This window comes from Cyphomyrmex costatus, unplaced genomic scaffold (assembly GCF_001594065.2).
Source record: "Cyphomyrmex costatus isolate MS0001 unplaced genomic scaffold, Ccosl1.0 scaffold14, whole genome shotgun sequence".
Lineage (NCBI taxonomy): Eukaryota > Metazoa > Arthropoda > Insecta > Hymenoptera > Formicidae > Cyphomyrmex > Cyphomyrmex costatus.
Genome location: NW_017275390.1, coordinates 1,719,271 through 1,739,272, shown reverse-complemented (window position 1 = coordinate 1,739,272; position 20,002 = coordinate 1,719,271). Strand labels below are relative to the sequence as shown.

Below are 20,002 nucleotides of genomic sequence, written 5' to 3'. Positions count from 1 at the left end.
CTAATTCTCTTATTTGATTTTTTGCTTTAGACAAATCACGTTTGCATAATAACGATTAAATATAATTGTTTATTCGTATGTATGTAAATATAAAATGCGTAAATGTTACGTATATAAAAATATAATATTATACTTATAGTAAAATAGAAAAATTCATCGTTGTATTTGTTATTTCATCTACTTCAGCGTTAGAAAAGGCATTCTGAGAAAATCCGTACCATTTCAATTAATTGTCAACATTATTCTTTAATTGCGCTAATAAAAATTTAATTTTTATTAGTGCGTATCTAGTTTTATGTATTATTGATTGGCGATTTGTTAAGTGACATATTTATCTATCCTTTTACAGATCCAGGAAATCCTTGAAACTCTCGGCTTGTCTGAGCACCGCCGTACTATGACCTCGAACCTGAGCGGCGGTCAAAAGAAAAGGCTTTCCATTGCTCTGGAGTTAGTGAACAATCCTCCTATAATGTTTTTCGACGAACCAACTAGGCAAGTTTTAAATTTTATAAAAAATACATATTTCATTATCTGTAATCTCTTATATCTATTTAGAACCATGTTTTTAAAAATTTAAAAATTGATTCTCCACACAAGTTTGCAACATTTAACTCACAATTAACAGAGAAGTATGTGTATTATATTATGATAGCAGAAATTACAATATATTAACAAATTATTATTTGTAAGTGACGTGTAATTTTAATTTTCTCGGTATATACAATAATTTTAATTGAAGGACGAATGTTATGATATGACTTGCTCAATGAGAATGAAAACAATAACTAAAGAGAAGTGTGTACTTAAATAGTGTATTCAAAGATTTGGTTGAATAGATCTCGTCTGTCAATCTACAAGAAATCTAGTAACGATCTCTTTTGCTTTCTCTGAAACTTACGAAAGAGAAACTCCGCCTTTTGCTTAATAATTTCCTTGATCTTCGAATCTCGATCTTGGCACGGCCAATGTCACCAGGAAATTGTATTTTTAATAAAATTACGGAAATCAGATTGTGAATTTTTTTTGAGATTTTAATGACCGCATCATGTAGTTCACGTTGAATTTCTCTTTGCAACTTTCAAGGAACTCTCTATACAACGATCAGCCGCGTTCCAGATTTGCAATGAGGTGACTGCATCTTCTATATAACTATATATAACGATAAATGTTTACACGAATATTGTATCTTAAAAAGTTTGTCACCGTAAATTAAATAACTTTTAGTAAAATAACTTAAGAATAATTTTTTAAATGTCTACTTGTTATCACTCTTGAATCATGTACTGATACAAAGAGATTACATATATAAATATCGCACATTTAAAATATCTCACGTGAATCGAAATGAAATACAAAAGGGCATAACGCGCAGCGGGAGAAAGTAAACGATGCTAGATTTTTTGAAACGTTTCTTTCTCGTGGAGACTTTCACTAACTAGAGACAGTATATCGAAATTTTTACATTTACAGTGGCGTATTTTATTCCACGAATTTATCTGCGATATTTTTAATAAATCAACTCATCCCTTATAGGAATCTAAGGCTACTTTATTACTGAAACACAGTAATTACATATTTGAAGTAGTAAAAGTACTGAATATAAAACATGCTTTTAACACTTAAAATAATTAATTACTGTTTTTTAATATTTTACACTGAAAGAAAAGATTAGCTCTTGCAGTCAATTTTTGATTATAGCAGCAATTAAAAATGCTATGCCAATCTGTCCTTTTTCAGTGACAGATTTTTGTAAGGAATTTGTCGTGTTTGTATAATGATACAAGTTGTATAAAAAAAATTCCGTACTCATGTTGTAAAAAACAAAAAGTTTAAATTTGATTTCCTGGTCTACGTGTATAACATCACGCGCTCCTCAGGATATTTTTGATTCCTCAACCGGTTCTGTAAGAACCGCTCGATATCCTTTATGTGATGGCAGAAGACGACAAAAGTAAAACAAACTGGTCTTTTCAACTCTTTCAAGGTCTGTACGAGAACTCCTCCTTTATAAAAAAAGTTACTGTCTTAACAATCGACAATTAATCATATTGGAGGAGAAAGAGAAATATATATCAATCATACTTCTTTGTTAGCGTATATAACAGATATTTCGTGTGGATAAAAAGATATACTAATATAATTCTACTCTTTTTTCATATTGTACACAAGTATAAAATATATATATTATAATAATATTTTATATAAACTTATAATATACATGTAGTACTGTGTATATACCAATACAATTTTATTATTTTTATTACTCTGTCATAAATATGTACAAAGTGCGTCACCAAAATCCGTACAAATCGAACAATTTCTTTAAACGAAATGTTTTTTAATGAAAAATTAAATATTACAAAAAATCCTTTTATTACGTGATACTTGGGGGATCCCTATAGAGCATAATTATTCGATATATTCCCCATTAGCTTGAATGACGGCCTCTATTCTCGTAACCATTGTTGGCACGCTTACATCAATAATCGATGCTAATTAATTTTCGCAATGATTCTCCTGGGTCATCCGAAATCAGCGCTTGAGCCTTTTCAATGACTGCGGGGGTCCTCGCGGTGCGTTCTTCCGACTTTTCCTGTGACTCTTCCTCGCTATACTGGAACCTTCGTTGGATTGTTCTAAAGCCATAAATTTAGCCACACACAACGTCACAAACGATTGATCTCGGATATTCAAAAAATCGAATTATTTCCATTGCTGAGTGCCCAGCGCGAAGGCTTTCGATGATCGCAGCTCTTCGATTATACTCCGCACTTGGTTTTAACATTTTAAGAATATGACTAGAAGGGTTTCTCGGAAAGCCAACAACATCCTCTGGCGAAGGCATAATATAGCGGAAAATTTAAATTGAAATTTGTCCGGATTTTGGTGACGCACTCCGTATAATAATACGCTAATATAATGAAAAAGAAAGTATAAGTATACTATAACGATACTGATTGATTTTATTCGGTATTTTACAGTGGTCTGGACTCCTCGTCTTGTTTCCAATGCATCTCGTTGTTAAAGACTTTAGCACGTGGCGGAAGAACAATAATTTGTACAATTCATCAACCTAGTGCGAGACTTTTCGAGATGTTTGATGCTCTCTATACATTAGCCGAAGGTCAATGCGTTTATCAAGGTTCTACATCACAATTGGTGCCTTTCCTAAGAACAATTGGCCTCAATTGTCCGAGCTATCACAACCCAGCATCGTTTAGTAAGTACTTTCAAATAAGATTATTTCAATATAACCATATTATATTAAAACAAAGATAAAGTAAAGAAAATATGTAATTTTGACAAAGTTGTCTTTATAAAAAGTCTACTTAGAATAGATTAGTATAATTTTCTTTTTCACGCAACCTCATTTATAACATGATCTATTTTATTTATCTACTTTATAGTCATTGAGGTATCATGCGGCGAATATGGCGACAATATCAAGAATTTAATTAACGCGATAAACAACGGCAAGTACGATATACGTGAAGGACATCCCTTCCCTGAGACGAAAGAGGGAATGAATAATTGTACTGCTGCGACGGGTATTTTAAAAAACAGTGATAACTTGGACAAAGCGAAGAAAACGATTAAAGACAAGAACGATGTCAGTAATCTGCAGGAAAAGTTCTCGGAAGAAAAGAGCGAAATTAGTAATGGAAAACTCATTCATGGCTACGCTACAAACGACATTGCTAAACAAGGTAACATTTTTTTATATCTCGATAATGATTGGCGACTTTTTTCAGTTGTTTATAAATAACTTTAATTAATATAACTGAATAATTATAATTAAAATATAATAATTAATTAATAATATATAACAATTTTTGTAATTGCGAGTTAAGCTTTAGTTTCTTGGAAAGAAAAACCGTTTTAAATGTGCTGCCTGTATAGCTTGCAACAACATTGCTACAACGTTGCAACGTTATTGCAATATTGCTGCAAGCATCTGTGATATGAGTGTGTTCTTTTTTCACATTCAATTTTATATTTTCTTAATTATGAGATTTTAACCTATTGTGGTTTTACGTCGAGTTGAATTCAACATATTATATATTATATACAATTATAATCAGCAAATTATATTTTTAAAATCTTCATAATTCCTTCAATTAATAAAGAAAAATTATTTGATTCATGTTTAGATCAACCGATTAGATGAAAGTCAGAATGAATTTCCTACTTGATCTTCGCTTATTTAAAAGAATAGTTTAGACTGCAAAGGGTTTTATATAACATAACGTTTTTCGTTTTAATTTCTCCAGGCAAATATTTCGAAAAATATAAAAGATACGGAGAAACGTTTCAGACAAAAGTTTTATAACTTTGAAGGAGATATAAAATGGTGTCATTGGTTTGATCTTGGGTGATGTTGTCAAAGATAAGGCTAGATGACTTTGAATTTTTTGAATAAAACCTTCCTTAATTAAATATTCTTGTAACTTACCTCGAGAGTTTTTTAAAACACTATAATAAAATATTTTTGTTATGAAGTATTGTACTTCTCTCGAGAGTTATAAGCCTTGAAAGTTACCAGCAGCATTAGCATTATCTAAAGTGATATTACCCAATCGATAGCTAAAACCTTTCAAATGTTGTTCAAGGTTACAAATTTGACGATATATTTCAAGACAATGCGATGTTGCTCCTCTTCTCTTCACTTTTACATTAAAAATAACAACAAGAAGGACAATCTCCAATTACTTTGATCTTGACATATGTACATATTGTCATGGCCCTGTACAATATTTGAAAAGTTTTAGCTGTCGATTAGGTAATAATGTTACACCTTGGATATGCTAATATCAACAGTACTATAAATTTTAATCAAGCCTCGTAACTCGAGAAGTACTATACATATAAAAAAATGTTTTATTATAATATTTTGAAAAGTTTTCGAGGTAAAATTATGTAATAAAAAATAGGGGATTTAAACAATTTAAAATGACCTTATTCCGACCTTAGCACAGCATTTAAAGTCAAATAAACCATCTTATATTCCCCTCGAAATTATACAACATTTATCTAAAATGTTTTTTCGTATCTATTGTATTTTTCAAATATTTTTTTGAAGAAATTAGAACACTGTGTAATGATTACAAAGAGCTGCATTGACTGTTGACAAATTCGTAAAATTATATATAGCAAAGTGCTACAATAGTAAAGCAATATAAATATTGTATTAAAATTTGTTATTTTAGCATTGGATGTGGCAATACCAATGGATTTGGATAAGAAAGATAACGCCAACATAGCCCTACTTGATGAATCCATAATAGTCACACCTGAGAGATATCCCATATCCGAATTCAAGCAATTCTACATAATTCTGAAGCGCGCCTTACTTTTCAGTCGTAGAGATTGGGTAGGTGTTTGAAGAAAGATATTACTTGGCTTTGCGAGTTGTATGATATTCGCAGCTTTAATGTTGCGTGACTATCTATGAAATATTCATCATCTCTAATGTATCCCTAAATTTGTAAATATCGTTTAATTCTAATATTCCTCTAATATGTTTACAGACTCTTATGTATCTCCGACTTTTCGCTCACATTCTGGTGGCGGGGCTAATCAGCGCACTGTACTATGATATCGGAAACGACGGCGCCAAAGTACTTAGTAATTTGGGTTTCTTGTTCTTCAATATGTTGTTCCTTATGTACACTTCCATGACAATCACAATTCTGTCCTGTAAGTCACTGGTAATTTACGCTTATTATTTCGCGACCGCGAGAAACAACTGTTATTGATACATTGTTCCTATAAAAACCATTTATTTCTTTTTTCATTTACAGTCCCGCTGGAACTGCCTGTACTTTTAAAAGAAAACTTCAACAGATGGTACTCTCTCAAATCGTATTACTTCGCGATTACCATTTCGGATCTACCGTTCCAGGTAAGATTCATCGGATAAGGACAGAAATGAAACTATACAGTTGTTGCACGGCGAATAAATAATTATTCTCTTGCCTTTTACTTTTCAGACCGTATTTTGTGTATTGTACGTCACCGTCGTGTACTTCCTAACGAGTCAGCCAGCGGATATAACACGGTTTTTCATGTTTTTGGGCACCTGTTTATTGATATCCTTTGTTGCGCAATCAGTAGGTCTCATGGTCGGCGCGGCGATGAACGTGCAGAACGGTGTGTTTCTCGCGCCGGTGATGTCAGTACCTTTCCTCCTCTTCTCAGGATTCTTCGTCAGTTTCGACGCGATTCCGGTCTACCTACGATGGATCACATATCTCAGTTACATCAGATACGGTTTCGAGGGAACTGCTTTGACCATTTACGGTTACGGCCGAGAGAAACTGAAGTGTTTCCAGGTAAGTTTAAACGCTGCATTCGCAATGTTGATCGTTGACTGCGACAGATTACTGAACTTTTGTGCGTTTTAGGTATATTGCCATTTCAAGGATCCGGAGACGACCTTGGAGGAATTAGATATGCTTGACGCTGACTTTACTTTGGATATTCTCGCTCTCCTGCTCATATTTGTCGTGTTGAGAATTTCCGCATATCTCTTCCTGCGTTGGAAAATTAAGACCGCCCGATAGACCATCAATATGTACATATAAACCTTGTAAAATTAGATGTGGTTGCAAGTTGTGCTAGTTAACACAATTGTTACCACTTATCGCGTAGAATCGTGCAGGCAAAAACGGACGTATTTTTCGTAATCGGAAATCTCGTAAATGATATTTTAAAATGACGATACGAACACTCGGTTCCAGCGTCTCACGACAATAATAATCAAGATACAAGGAACATTAGATTTCCGCGGCACTTCTCAATGAGAATTCTCGCGAAGATAACTGTTCACTGTCGAAAAGGCATTAGTACATTTCGAAAGTATCACGAAATATGGTCTACTTTTGTCGCATTTTAGGGTTGCTAAAGTTTAGCTGATAATAGTACCAATATTAATGTAACTTATTTATATCCTTAATTTAATAACGATGACGGCTGGTAGTACGACTACAACATATTTGTCCAAGGTACTATTCTATACATACTATACTATGTATGTACACGTATACATTTATAGAATGTTCAGTAAATTTTGACAAAGCACTTATATGTAGCTAGCTTACAAAGTCGAAAGAGGACTTTTTGACTCACAATCAGTTTGATTTAATCTACTTACATATAAGCGCTTTATCAAAACTTACTGGACACTCTGTATATTCGAATTATACTATATCTTCCCTTTTTTACTGTATCAATACTCTCTAAAACTTTTAGAGTGAATCTCTGAAGAATAAAATCTCACTTTTAAGGATTAAAAGCTGCTCTTTCACTTTTCGAAAAATAAGATTTTACTCCAAAGAATTTTTAGAGAGTATCTATATATATTTTTGTTAGAACGCAATCAAGCAATTGATCTTGAATTTATCATCAACTAAAATTTAAGCATTAAATTCAAGTTAAGTCAGCATAATGTGCAGTGATTTAAGATATTATCAATTATTTAGAATACACGCCAAAAATCTGGAATTGTTTAGAATATTAGTCGAAACAAAATATTAAAAAAATTTTAAACATACAACTCTTTAAAAATACATCTTTTTTTAAAATTTCATCTCATTTCAAACAAAACAGTTTCATCTTTTTGTAAATCACATCCAGATTTTCAAATACTTGAAATGAAAGAATTTCTGGAAGTTCGAAAGTTTTAATACTTTCATTTTTTAAGCTTTCAAAAATTTTTCAGTATTGTAATATTTAAAGGAATTCAAAGCAATTTTTTAAAATACTTTAATCGTTTGAAAAATTTTCAGAAAAAGAATTCAAATGCTTATCACAAAATTGTGCAGCTTAACGAAGGCAAAACGAAAGGATCAATTCGCGCGTGATCCTCAAGAGGGTCTTATTAATTGCCCTCAATTGTGCCTACTCTGTGAACAAACACGAAGCCTTAATTAATGATAAATTTCACGAACGACCACTTTGTTCTATCCAATGGCTGTGAGCTTCGTGATGCAAAGAAAAAGAAGAAAAGGTTAAGAAAGATCAAATGTGAATAATTGTGTTCTTAAAATTAAGTTCGGATAAAATGACGAACGTCTGAAGTGATTTATAAGCGCACGAATGTATATGTATCTTGCCAGATTAAGTTTACACATGATTGAAGATCAGATGTTTTTGAAGCTTTACAAGGGAAAGGCGGTTCTATCGAACTGTCAAAATGAGTATTTACGCACTCCTATAAAAGCTTGTGAATATTCACAATCACATTCCTAAGCAGAACAAAAAGTCACGATAACATCAAAATAATATAAAATAATCAAGTAAAAATGATATAAAAATGTATGGCAAATATGATTGAAATGTTGAGTCACTGAAAGTGACTTTTAATCATTTTACGTCATTTTAATGACTTGTGTTGTGCTTAGGTTTTAACGTCGAAGATAATAGTGAGCAAATGTACATAAAGATATTTCTTAAACAAATAATGATAAACAAACTTTCTCCGCGCTACTCTATACACATCTGTATCAGAAACTGATGCAAAAATAAATTTTTATACACATTTTCGGAAACAAATTATTAAATTATTAAGTTGATTTGTTGTTGTTTATAAATTGTTATTACGTTTCACAAGCGTGGATCTTTAATTTTTTTAATATTAAATCGTTAAGTGATAGGAAGAACTTCTAAAGACGCGGGAGAGGAAAACAGCACAATTTACAAAGTTCTTATTTGTATATCTTCTTATAACTCACCAAAGTTAAGAATTTGAATGAACAATTTACAAATATGAATACGCATTGATGCAATTGCGACGCTCAAATGGATAAAGCAATCCTTACAGCACATGTATGTATTTTTACTGAAATGAAACGAACAATAATCAATTGACAGCATAATCGATTGTTAGTATAAACATACTTTTGTAAAATGAAATGCGTCGAAATGTGTATGTATCTATAATTATGCCGAATTAGCATAATCATTACTGTAGTTTACGCTGTATGTATAATACGAATAAAATATGCTTTTCGTAATACAATAAATTTCAATTTCAATAATCTCTGTTGTATTATAATTATTTTTTCTTAATCTTTACAACCCATCATACTAAATATTATAACATATTAGGAGTTTTTGTGTTCAAAAATGCATTTATTTCAAAATAAAATGAATGAACAGATTAATTAAAGTATTGTCCATCGCTGGCTACTACTTTTTCCCATCTCTCAGACAATTTTCGAATTTCATCTCGAAAAAATGACTCGTCTTTGGAGGCCATCATTTTTTGGAAAACGGACCGAACTAATTTGTAGATCTAATATTTCTTTATTTACACGGAAAGATCGATTTTGTTGAGAGGGCTCCGTTTGCCTACATTACATTTACCGACAGTTTGTGCAAAAATATTATTGCCTATTGATCGATTGCCTGATCGATAAGCATTTTTACGCACAAATATGAAATTAAGATTAAATTAAATGTGAAAATACCTTGTATTTTTAAGGCAAAGAATTTGTTTTTAAAGCAGAGAATTGTGCTTGTATAAGGCAATCGATTTGTAGACAATAATATTATATATGCAGTTTGTTGTGTTGTGTGTGCTTTTCTCTTAGTTATATATATTTGCAATAATACACATACATAGATAATAATTTTTGTGCACAAACGAATCATTGGCAAATGAGATGTGGTCAAACGATGCTATAGGCAATCAATTTGTAAGCAAACAAGGTCTTCTCGTTTTGAAAGGCTCTAAAAATTTAGCTAGATATATGTAGATCTGAAAATAATTTTGTTGGGTCATTAAAATAATTATGTGCAGAACGCTTAAAATAGTTGTTAGAATGTCAAAATATTTTGCAGTTATTATTCATTATGTTTGAAATTCTTATGAAATTATATTTTGATAGTTCAATAAAATTATTTTCAGATCTGAAACTAATTAAATTTTGAGGTACTTTAACGAAATCGTTCATTCCATGTAATATAAAATTCAATCTTCCTTTAAAAGATTAAAATTATTATTATATATCATTATACATATATATATTTATGTATATGCGTTAAAAAATATTTTAATATTATATTGTCGTATAATCGTAACGAAATATTTACACGTGTTATATAAAAATGATTTTTTTTGTTTTTAACATTTAAAGAACTATAAATTTTCATCTATGTTTTCTTATTTAACAATGCTTACTATATTTTATTATCTACAGAGTTAGAGTTAAAGTTAGAGATGCGTGAGTAGTTATTTATTTTTGTATACGGTGAAGGTATGGATGGATGTGTGGTATAGTAATTTTGTAAACCAAGTCCCCTTCTTGGCTTTGTAAATGCTAAAGAGAATAAAATTCTATTCTCTATTCTATTCTATATTTTATTATCTGCAATTGATTTAAGACTTATATATATATCACAATAAAAGAGATATTCATTATGTCTTATGACTTATGTAATATGACTCTTAGTGATGCGATAAATGGATATTATACAGAACAAAGCTCAAAGAGTAAAATGTATAAAATTAACATGTACGCGCGACAACGCATTAATCTTAAAAACTAATTATTTATAAATCTTCAAAGTCTTTTAAATAAATCTAAAATTACTATAAAATTTGAACTTAATTAACGATATTTTTAATTAATGTTGAACTTATAATTAATGATATTTTTAATTAATGTTGTGAATAAAAATTAATAATAGTATTTCTGAAATAAATTGTAAATGTGGCGTTTTAAATAGAATTGCTTTGCAACCTTTCCTTTGCATGCAAAAATTTGTAGCTTATATAATACTACTGTAATCATAAATTAGTGTATTACGGATGAGAGGTAATTAGTTGAAAAGCAAATCGTACCATTACATTAGTGTTCCGATAAGATTATATTAATGGCTCATAATCATATGTTACTGGTCTATAAGAACGTGGAATTTCCGTTGTTTTATTAATGATGCTCTCGTAACACGTATGTGTTATTAAAGATACAAAGAAAATATCGAAGTTATTAAAGTATAAATCTTGTGTGTATGTGTATGTATCGCGCGCGCGCGCGGGTGAGTGTGAGTGAATTAACTATTAGGGTAAAATCGTCTATTATGGGATTAGGTTCCTAATATGAGATAGCAGGATTTCTGTTAAACTAATAAACGTATATGGTTGGTTTTATATATTATATGAACTCTCTTATTATTACTTATATAGAAATATCTTTAGTAGAAAACTCATTATTAGATCATGCGCGTAGTAGTTGTAAAAAAAGATTTTTGAAATTGTATGTTGTCGAATTTTATTGAGGTTAGTCTTCAAACCTTGTTTTATTATATAATAAATAAATGTTTGATAATAGAGTCTGCATGCAGTGATAGAGTAAGGTTGTATTAATAGGAAAGTGACAGATATGATGATGTACTTAATTATAAAAATTAAATTTGGTGAGATCATGAAGCCGCAAAGTATGGAGCTCGTATTAGGGGATTGCATTAAAAGCCACTGTTCACATTAATTTAGATAGCAGTAGCTGCGTATGCTATGGTCAGAGACATCTGCTACTTATATCATTTTAAAGTGTGAACATTTCCTACTAAAATTCAGTCAACAGACGCCATCATTGTTTACATACGTGCTTTTCTATAACTGAATTAAAATGAAACGCGATAAGTCGTTTTTCCGATGTGTACTTCTACACTATTTTGATATGAAAAAAAGTGCAGCTGAAACTCATCGATTGCTTGCGGAAATTTATGGTGAATCTGATGGATCAGAAACAGTATATAGAGACTGGTTTCGACGATTCAAAAGTGGTGATAGTGACGTTCACGACAAACAACGAACAAGTCAACCGAAACCATTCTTTCGTCATGGAAATCAACTTCTGCCTGAAAAGTGGCAAAAAGTCATAGCTTCCGAGGGAAAATACTTCGATTGAGGTATTCATATATGTTTTGTTATTGAAATTATTACTCAAATACAAAGAAAAAACAGCAGCTTTTAATGTAACCTCCTAATATATATGAGATACTGAGGATACTCCTAATATGAGATAAAATCTAATCTATTCTTAAGCGCGCATCTGGGCTGCATTCCAAAATGTAATAACTTTGGTTACTAAAAAGCTATAGTTTTTATGTTACGTCAACTATACATTTCAATTACCGAAGTTGTGTTTTGAAACGCAGCCCTGCGAGGAAGATCGATCGAGTACATGCGGAGAAAAGAAATAATAATTGTGATTTCAAGGTACTTATTTAACACTTTTATATCATAGCTTCATTGTAATGTCAATTCACTTTAATATGCACATGCAATATAACTTATAAGAAATTTATCGTATTATTTTGTAAATTTATTGTATACTTTGTCGGTATAACTTCAATTTTCTACAATTTCGAATAAAGATCTGTCAATTCTTAGAGAAAACCTGGACCTAACTAATCATATTTTCAGATTACTTTATTTTGTGTAATAAAGACGAGTATAGGAAGATTTTCTTTATTTTTTCCTTCGGTTTCCTATTATGAGATACCATCTCACATAAGAAATCCCTTATGTCTCATATTAGGAAACTTTTTTTGAATGAGGAATATCGGTACTTTAGATAAAAAATTTCACTACAATAAAGTATAGCTACTATCGATCGCTGACTTTTGGTGGTAAATTTTGAATACATTTCCTATAAAATTGACATAAAGATAGAAGTGAAGGTTGCAAATTAAATAAATTACAATCTTTAAAAAAATATATCTTATATTAGGCAACTTTACCCTACTTTTTAATATTCATTTGAATAATTAACAAGGTAACGCGTTACAAAAACCATTTCTGAATTATCATTCATATATGCAGTGTTTTCCCCAGCCAGAAATGATAATGAAATTGACGTTGATTCAACGTCGAAATTATCAAATTGACGTCAAATCGTCGTCGATTTAATGTCGAGATCATCAAATTGACGTTGAATCTTAATTATAAGACTTCGATTCCATTATCATTTCTTACATAAGGCAATTTGAGGGAAGATGGCATAAAAGGAAAGATACCACTTTATTTATATTTTCTTCATTAAACATACATTGCAAATCTGACTGCGTAAACGCATGTAGTAGACGATGGCGCAATTATCGGTGGAAATCAAAAAGTTCGTGCTAATTAATATTGAAAAATATTTAACAAAATATGACAAAGTTGGTCATAAAATATATTATTTGTAATATTTGATAGTTAAACCGTTCTTCGGTGCTTACTGTAAAATGACAAATGTACAGTTTTGATAATAAGTGTTTCCTAACAGTGATATGGCTGATATAGATTATAATTTGTAGTATTCTTATATAATTTGAAATATTTTAAGTTGATTAAATGCTGTTTAAACGAAAAAAGTACGTCCAACTTGTGTGTGTGTGTGTGTGTGTGTGTGTGTGTGGGCGCGCGCGCGCATCCTAAATGATTCTCTTTCATATTTCCTCAACTTACCTATATCTTTATGCGTTTTTGTAGCTAAGACTTTTGATTACAGATAAGACTGTAGTAGATAAGTAAAACATGCTAGTTTATATTGCGTCTTATTATTTAAATGCTTGTAACATCTTCTCCCATAAGAGATAGCATCTCATTCACATGTACAAGTATATTACATGTAAGAGAAAGATGCCATTTTTGTAGAGTATATGACATCAATTTTTCCCAATAATACGAAATATCAAAAGCTTAATTCGTTAATTTGTATAAATAAAGAAAGAGATTTCCAGAATATAAATAATATTTTTTTGTAAGTTAATTCAATAACATTAAAAAATTATTCAAGAATAAAGGCTTAAATACATTATCTCTTTATTCAAATTACCTTTTATTTATAAAAACATCCTTCTTAACTTTATATAAGTTTCTTAGAAACAAGAACAATAATAGAAATAAATGAATAACAGTTAATAGAAATAAATGAATAATTGATGAATAATTAATTATGTATGCATATCTGTAGAAATCGGGATACAATATAATAAAAGACTTTATATATGTTTTATAAGAAAATTTTTTTCTGAAAACTAGCAAAATGAAATAATATATTGGAAATGTGTGATGTACCTATAATTTACAAAAATTATAATATATACATATCTATTGTATATTTTTCTTTAACAGGAATCATGTAAAATAGAACGATGGAAAATGGAATGAATTTTATTTGCAGATGTAAGTACAAAAATAAAATTCTTCAGTTTCTGCATTGCTTCAATATAAAATAAATTGTACTTCTTTCAATAACGTAATCAAAGTTTTGACATTTTGCAAATGAAAAAATGACAAATTAGGCACAATTATCAATTATGATATTAAATAGTAATTAATAAAATTTGCATTATAAATAGTACGCTCGTTAAACGAGATTGACTTTTCTCTTGTGTTAGCCATGCAGTTTATTATATTGATCACGTTTGATCACGTCAGATCTTTTTCCGACTCCAACTTATATGGTTTTGCGTTATTTCGGTTTGAAATAACAATTTCAGGGTAAAAATATACGATAGACAAAGAATCGACTAACTACCGTATCGCTTATGGAAAACAAGTAAAATTGTATCCACGTGCGCGGATATACCTATTCGTTGCCATGGATTGTCCATAAACGACACAACAGTCGGCCGACACTTTATCGTGTGCTTTTATTCTAAGTGTTAAGACATATTTGTATTATTTATAACAAAAATGGAATTGCGTAATATCGCACAATAATATCTTCTTTTAGAGTAAAATGACGATATGTTAAAAATGTTTGCTAAAAATTTGCGTACATTGCGGGTATAAAAAAGTATATTGCCATATATGTGATTTCAATGTAAAACTTAACAGTAATGCTATGTGTGAAAAGTTTCAACTTTTCTGTAGCAAAATTATCGTCGAGTTTCACACAAAAAAAGATATTATTGTGCGATGCGTAATTTTATTTGCGTAACAAGCAACCTAAGCACATCTTAAGGAGATTCTAAGGTCTGTTTTATTGATTCAAGGACTTATACACATACAATTTTAGTAGCATTTAGTCACATCTCTTTACACTACACACAATATTGCATATGGATACACGTATAAATTAACTAATCTTTCATATTAAGTACTTAAGTCTGATTCTAAGAATTCAACATTGTATTTGTTTACGTAATTCTTATAGATTAAATAAAAGAATTTTTACACAAAATATAAAACTTGTACTCTTGTATATAAAATAAATATTGTTACAAGTTGTCACCAAGAGTTGGTAACAAAACTACAATTTTCAAACTCTTTCCAATTTTAACATAAAGTCCTCGAATTTGATTGACTATATTGTTTATACTTTAAAATTGTGGAAAAGAATTTTTAAATCTGTAAAGGCGATTAGAAAAAATATTTGTAAAATAATTGATAAAACAGACGATTTAGTTATTGCAAAAAGACACTTATTGCTATTTGATTAATTAATCATGCGTGAATTTTTATTTAAATTTTATTTTTGTGATTTTTGGTTTAAAATAATTATTCATATAGCTTTTAACTACTTATCGATATATCTAACATGGTCGTTTTTTAAACTATTACTTTATTTATGCATTTATTATTTGGTTAAGGAAAACTGTAAATTGAAACTGTCCCTTTGACATTTTGCATCAAAGTTTACTTTTATACTTGATCTATATCTGTTGCTCGTATTAGCCTTCTTTTCTATCATATTATTACTGATATAACTGAAACGTCGCAGAGCTTAGAGCTATACCATATTAGAGTTGGAATAGAGAAAGGTCAAATCTCTGAAAACAAGCTGTAAAGGTTATTAATATATGTATATATATACATACACATATTATATATATATATATATATAATAAAAAAAAAGATATTACTTAACGAGCGCCTTGTGTTCAGTTCGCCTTAAATATTTATGCCGTATCAATATATTTTTACATTCAATGCCACGATCTGTCTCAATATCTATAATATAATATTTAGATTTATAACGCTGACATTTGATCAATAGAGATAAATGTGAATATTTCGATATAAATTATAAATCAATAGTATGTGATAATTATATTGTTATTCTCTAAGTTCCTTTGAGCGAAATCTCTAAGAAATGAGAATTACGGCAGTATTGAAAAAGAATGACTCAGTTTTCAATTTTTCAGGGTGAGATTTTATTCTTCAGAGTGAAATTTACTTTAAACATTTCAGAAAAAGTATAAAAATATTTCACACGATGATTAATTTTTGATATACATATAATTTGAAGTACAATCAATACAAGCGGATTAAATTTATTGGAGTGCATATGTGTTGGTTCATAAGTAAATTAATCAGATAAACTTTAAAAATACATTTGATTCAGAAGCGATGAGAGTAAGCATCGTCTTCTGTTTTTGATTAATAATAATAAACAGTACAAAACAAAAGGAGCATAACAATAATAATAATAATAATAATAATAATAATAATTGGATCTTTGTGGAAGAAACAAAACAAAGTTTCTTGACATAATTTTGTAAAATTACCTAGAAATGAAACTAAGCAACTCTTTAGTAATACGAGTCATGTTTTATTTGTATAAGAGTTCGTCGATGAAGAGTGAATCAGTTATTTAATAACAAATTTCCATCGATAATTTATGCAAATACAAAAAAAAAGGTCAAGGCAACTTTTTAAATAAGGTTATATTCCATTCAAAAGTTTTATGACAACATATGGAAATGCGTAGCATATTTTATAATTATCTTAAATACATGCGTGTAGTGATTAATTCTGTCGTAATGAGAACAGTATCAATATATGCTCACGCATAAAATAAAAAGAATTGCAGCTAAACTTAAATTTTCACGGTGATTTGTTCCCACCTCTGATGGTTTTAATCAGCTATGGATATATATATGTATATGGGTCAATTTTAAACAGATTCGTAAGGCTGGTAATTTCTATTTATAAAACTTCTAAAAACTTATAACTGATGTTATAATTTCATGCGTATATATATCATAAGAAATACGATCATTCATAAATATCTACGATTTCTGGTAAATTCTACAGCTAGCAAGAAACTATATGTAAGATAATGCATAAAATTAGAAGTGCTTGTATATAAGTTCTTACAAGTCTTACAAGATTATGTTATGAACTTTATGATTTTACTCAGAATTGATCCATTAATCTTTAATTTTTTTATACCAATATCGCGCATGCAATGACTATTAGAATAACAAAAATGAGAGGAGAAAAAGGGAAATGTGTCTCGCACTTGTGACTTTTAATAACCATTCGAACGATTTACCTATTTTACATATGACATTTTATTTGAATCTAACAAACAGACTTTATTGTATTACTGAATCAGACAACAACTTACAAATCTACTTACAAAAAATTTATTTATTAGTAATTAAGTTTCTGATTCAGTGGTACAGTAAAGCCTACCTGTTTGTCAGATTTGGATAAACTGTATATAAACTAAACAAATTGTTCGAATGGATGTCGAATCACAAGTGAAATACATGAATTTCCTGTTTTTCTCCTCTCATCGTTACACTCTTTTCATTGTTACACCCAACAATCATCGCATGCGCAATACGCTCTATCTGTGCTCTGTTTAATTCTTTATTCAAATTAAAGATTAGAACCGAGTAAAACCATTAAACGTGGGGATAAGTTTCATCGTAAAAATTTGATTTTATCCGAAAACTATTCCAACGACCTGTCTGCATTTTGTAGAAGAGGCGAAAAGTTGCAGGAAGTTGGCAGCGGAGGAAATCGATATTCGCGCAATGGTGTCAAAGCAATAGAATCTGGAAGCCATTTCGTCCGTGCTAAAGCTTCGCCTTTATTTCGACTCGTTAGAACACGATCAACTATTGACGCCTCGTTCGTTGAGGTCTCGTCTCATATTTCGGTCGCGCAAGCTGCGACTGGTCATGACACCCACCACACTACATGCAGCTGTCTCTGCGGCGTAACAAGGAGCGTCCGTTGCGAGGCTCTTGCCGTACATATACACCAACAGGGAGAGATATAGCTGGTGCGGATCGCAAGTCAACGTTATTTCCGAGTCAGTCTACCGTCGTTACTGGTGGCGGTACGCTGAGTTCTACGACGTTCTATCGTTTGCAGTTCCTCTATCTATCACATAGTAGTGTGATTGTGTTAATTGACGAACCGCAGCCGACAACGTGAGTTATCCGCGAATCATCAATACTATCGTATTCCCGGCAGCAATGGGAACGCTGGAACGCGCGAAAAATCGGAGTAAACAAATTCGAGCATTCAATCGATGACCGACGATGTGCAGAATTTTTCACATACTTTGGAAATAGTTTTATGCAAACTTGTTTAATTCAAAAATAATTTTGTTTCAAATGTTGAGTGACCTGCAGTAATATATCAAAGATAATATCAAAGTTCGCAGATGTTGAAAAATTACGTTTTGGATATTGCGAGTGAATAACTTTATTTTTTATTTAACTTCGTGTGAATTCGAGCAAAATTTAGAGCAAAGATAAAAATCGGAATGATTACATAAACAGTTGGAATTAATGTGCAAAAAAATAGAAAAATAAAAAAAATTCGCTGAGAAGAATCCAGCGCAAAACTTATCGCATTTAAAACTTTTTACGCAACAGAAAATAAACATCAAAAAGATAACAAATAAAAATACAAATTAATATAAGGCTCTGTGAATATAAAACGATATAAATAAAATAAGAGCAAAGAGCCAACGATATAATTAACAGAAAACTTTGATTCCTTATAAAATCTATGAGATGAATATTACAAAATTCATTATCATTTTAAAATTAATAACAAATAAATTAATAAACATCAAAAATATAGTAATAAATAAAAAACAAAATGTACGTTGGAGAATATATTAAAAAGATAACTTTATACTACAATAATATTTCTATCTCATATATAAGTTACTTTTTTACAGTTTCTATTATCGTTATGCTGATTACATACGTAATGCTGACTAAAGTGGTTAAAAAAAGACGTGACAATACGAGTGTGACATTTAGTGTTTTTCAAATCAAATAGAATGGTATGAATAATTCAAATTTAAAACACATAAATACAAAAATTATGGCTCTGATTAATGCGAGGATTTGAAACGCGCAGAATTCCACGAAAGTGATGCACACCGGAAACGCGTATATAATACAAACAGTTCTAATCTTTCCGACACCGTTGATTTCGTGTACATGAATACGATATCAGAGATAAGCTTTTCTGAAACCATACAATGTCCACCGGTAGAACAAGAGGAAGCACAGTTGCTGCAGCCGACAGAATTACTAGCTTGACACGAGGAAATATCGTTGCCCTCGCCTCGTCTCTCACGTGGCGAATTGTATAATAAATAACTCAAACCCTTCAATCGCAATGCGTGACTGAAACTGGTAGTTCGGTTAGCAGTGAATAAACTGTGGAAAGCTTAAGTCTGACGCGGCTCGTAAAATCGCACGATTGTATTGTACTCCCGTCGAGCTAATTCTCCCATCCGAAATGAAGAATGAAAACAAGACGATAAGGATCGATACTTTTATAAAAACTTAATTTTGTTAGGCACACAATATCGTAATTGTACACAACGTATATGCAACGAAACTATTATATATTTCCAATTTATTTATGTATCAGGTTTCACATAATAATAAATTGATTTTACATATGTAAGTATGTAAGGAATGGAAAGAATTAATGTTTCTTAAACGCGTCAGAAGTCTCTAAAAAACTAATTATTGGCGCTTCTTGACCTCTATTTCTAAATCTAGCGATACATCCTACCGTCATCTAACGCAAACACATAATATATTATGTGTATTTATTATTAGCTGTAATTCACCGACCGCTCGATCGAACACTCGCGCGGCTGAAGTTCAATGAGCTGTATTTTCGTAACAGCGCATGCGTGTAAAGTTCCGGGGTGATTGTCGTTCACCTTGTTTATTACGTCCTAGACATAATGGTTTACACGTGTCACGAGTCAAGGTAATAGTT

The 20,002-nt window shown here is 30.6% G+C and overlaps 1 protein-coding gene across 1 annotated transcript in view; it reads left to right on the top strand.

The window, feature by feature from the left end:
- The window catches only part of LOC108782951 (ATP-binding cassette sub-family G member 4), a 41,329-nt gene extending 34,327 nt beyond the window's left edge, over window positions 1–7,002 (top strand). The window contains exons 6-13 of the mRNA XM_018551351.1: window positions 350–495; window positions 2,985–3,223; window positions 3,411–3,710; window positions 5,211–5,374; window positions 5,532–5,700; window positions 5,805–5,905; window positions 5,994–6,335; window positions 6,408–7,002. Of these exons, the coding sequence (XP_018406853.1) occupies window positions 350–495; window positions 2,985–3,223; window positions 3,411–3,710; window positions 5,211–5,374; window positions 5,532–5,700; window positions 5,805–5,905; window positions 5,994–6,335; window positions 6,408–6,566 (1,620 nt within the window). The 3' untranslated portion in view covers window positions 6,567–7,002. The remainder of the gene's footprint in view (window positions 1–349; window positions 496–2,984; window positions 3,224–3,410; window positions 3,711–5,210; window positions 5,375–5,531; window positions 5,701–5,804; window positions 5,906–5,993; window positions 6,336–6,407) is intronic.
- Window positions 7,003–20,002: the final 13,000 nt, after the last annotated feature.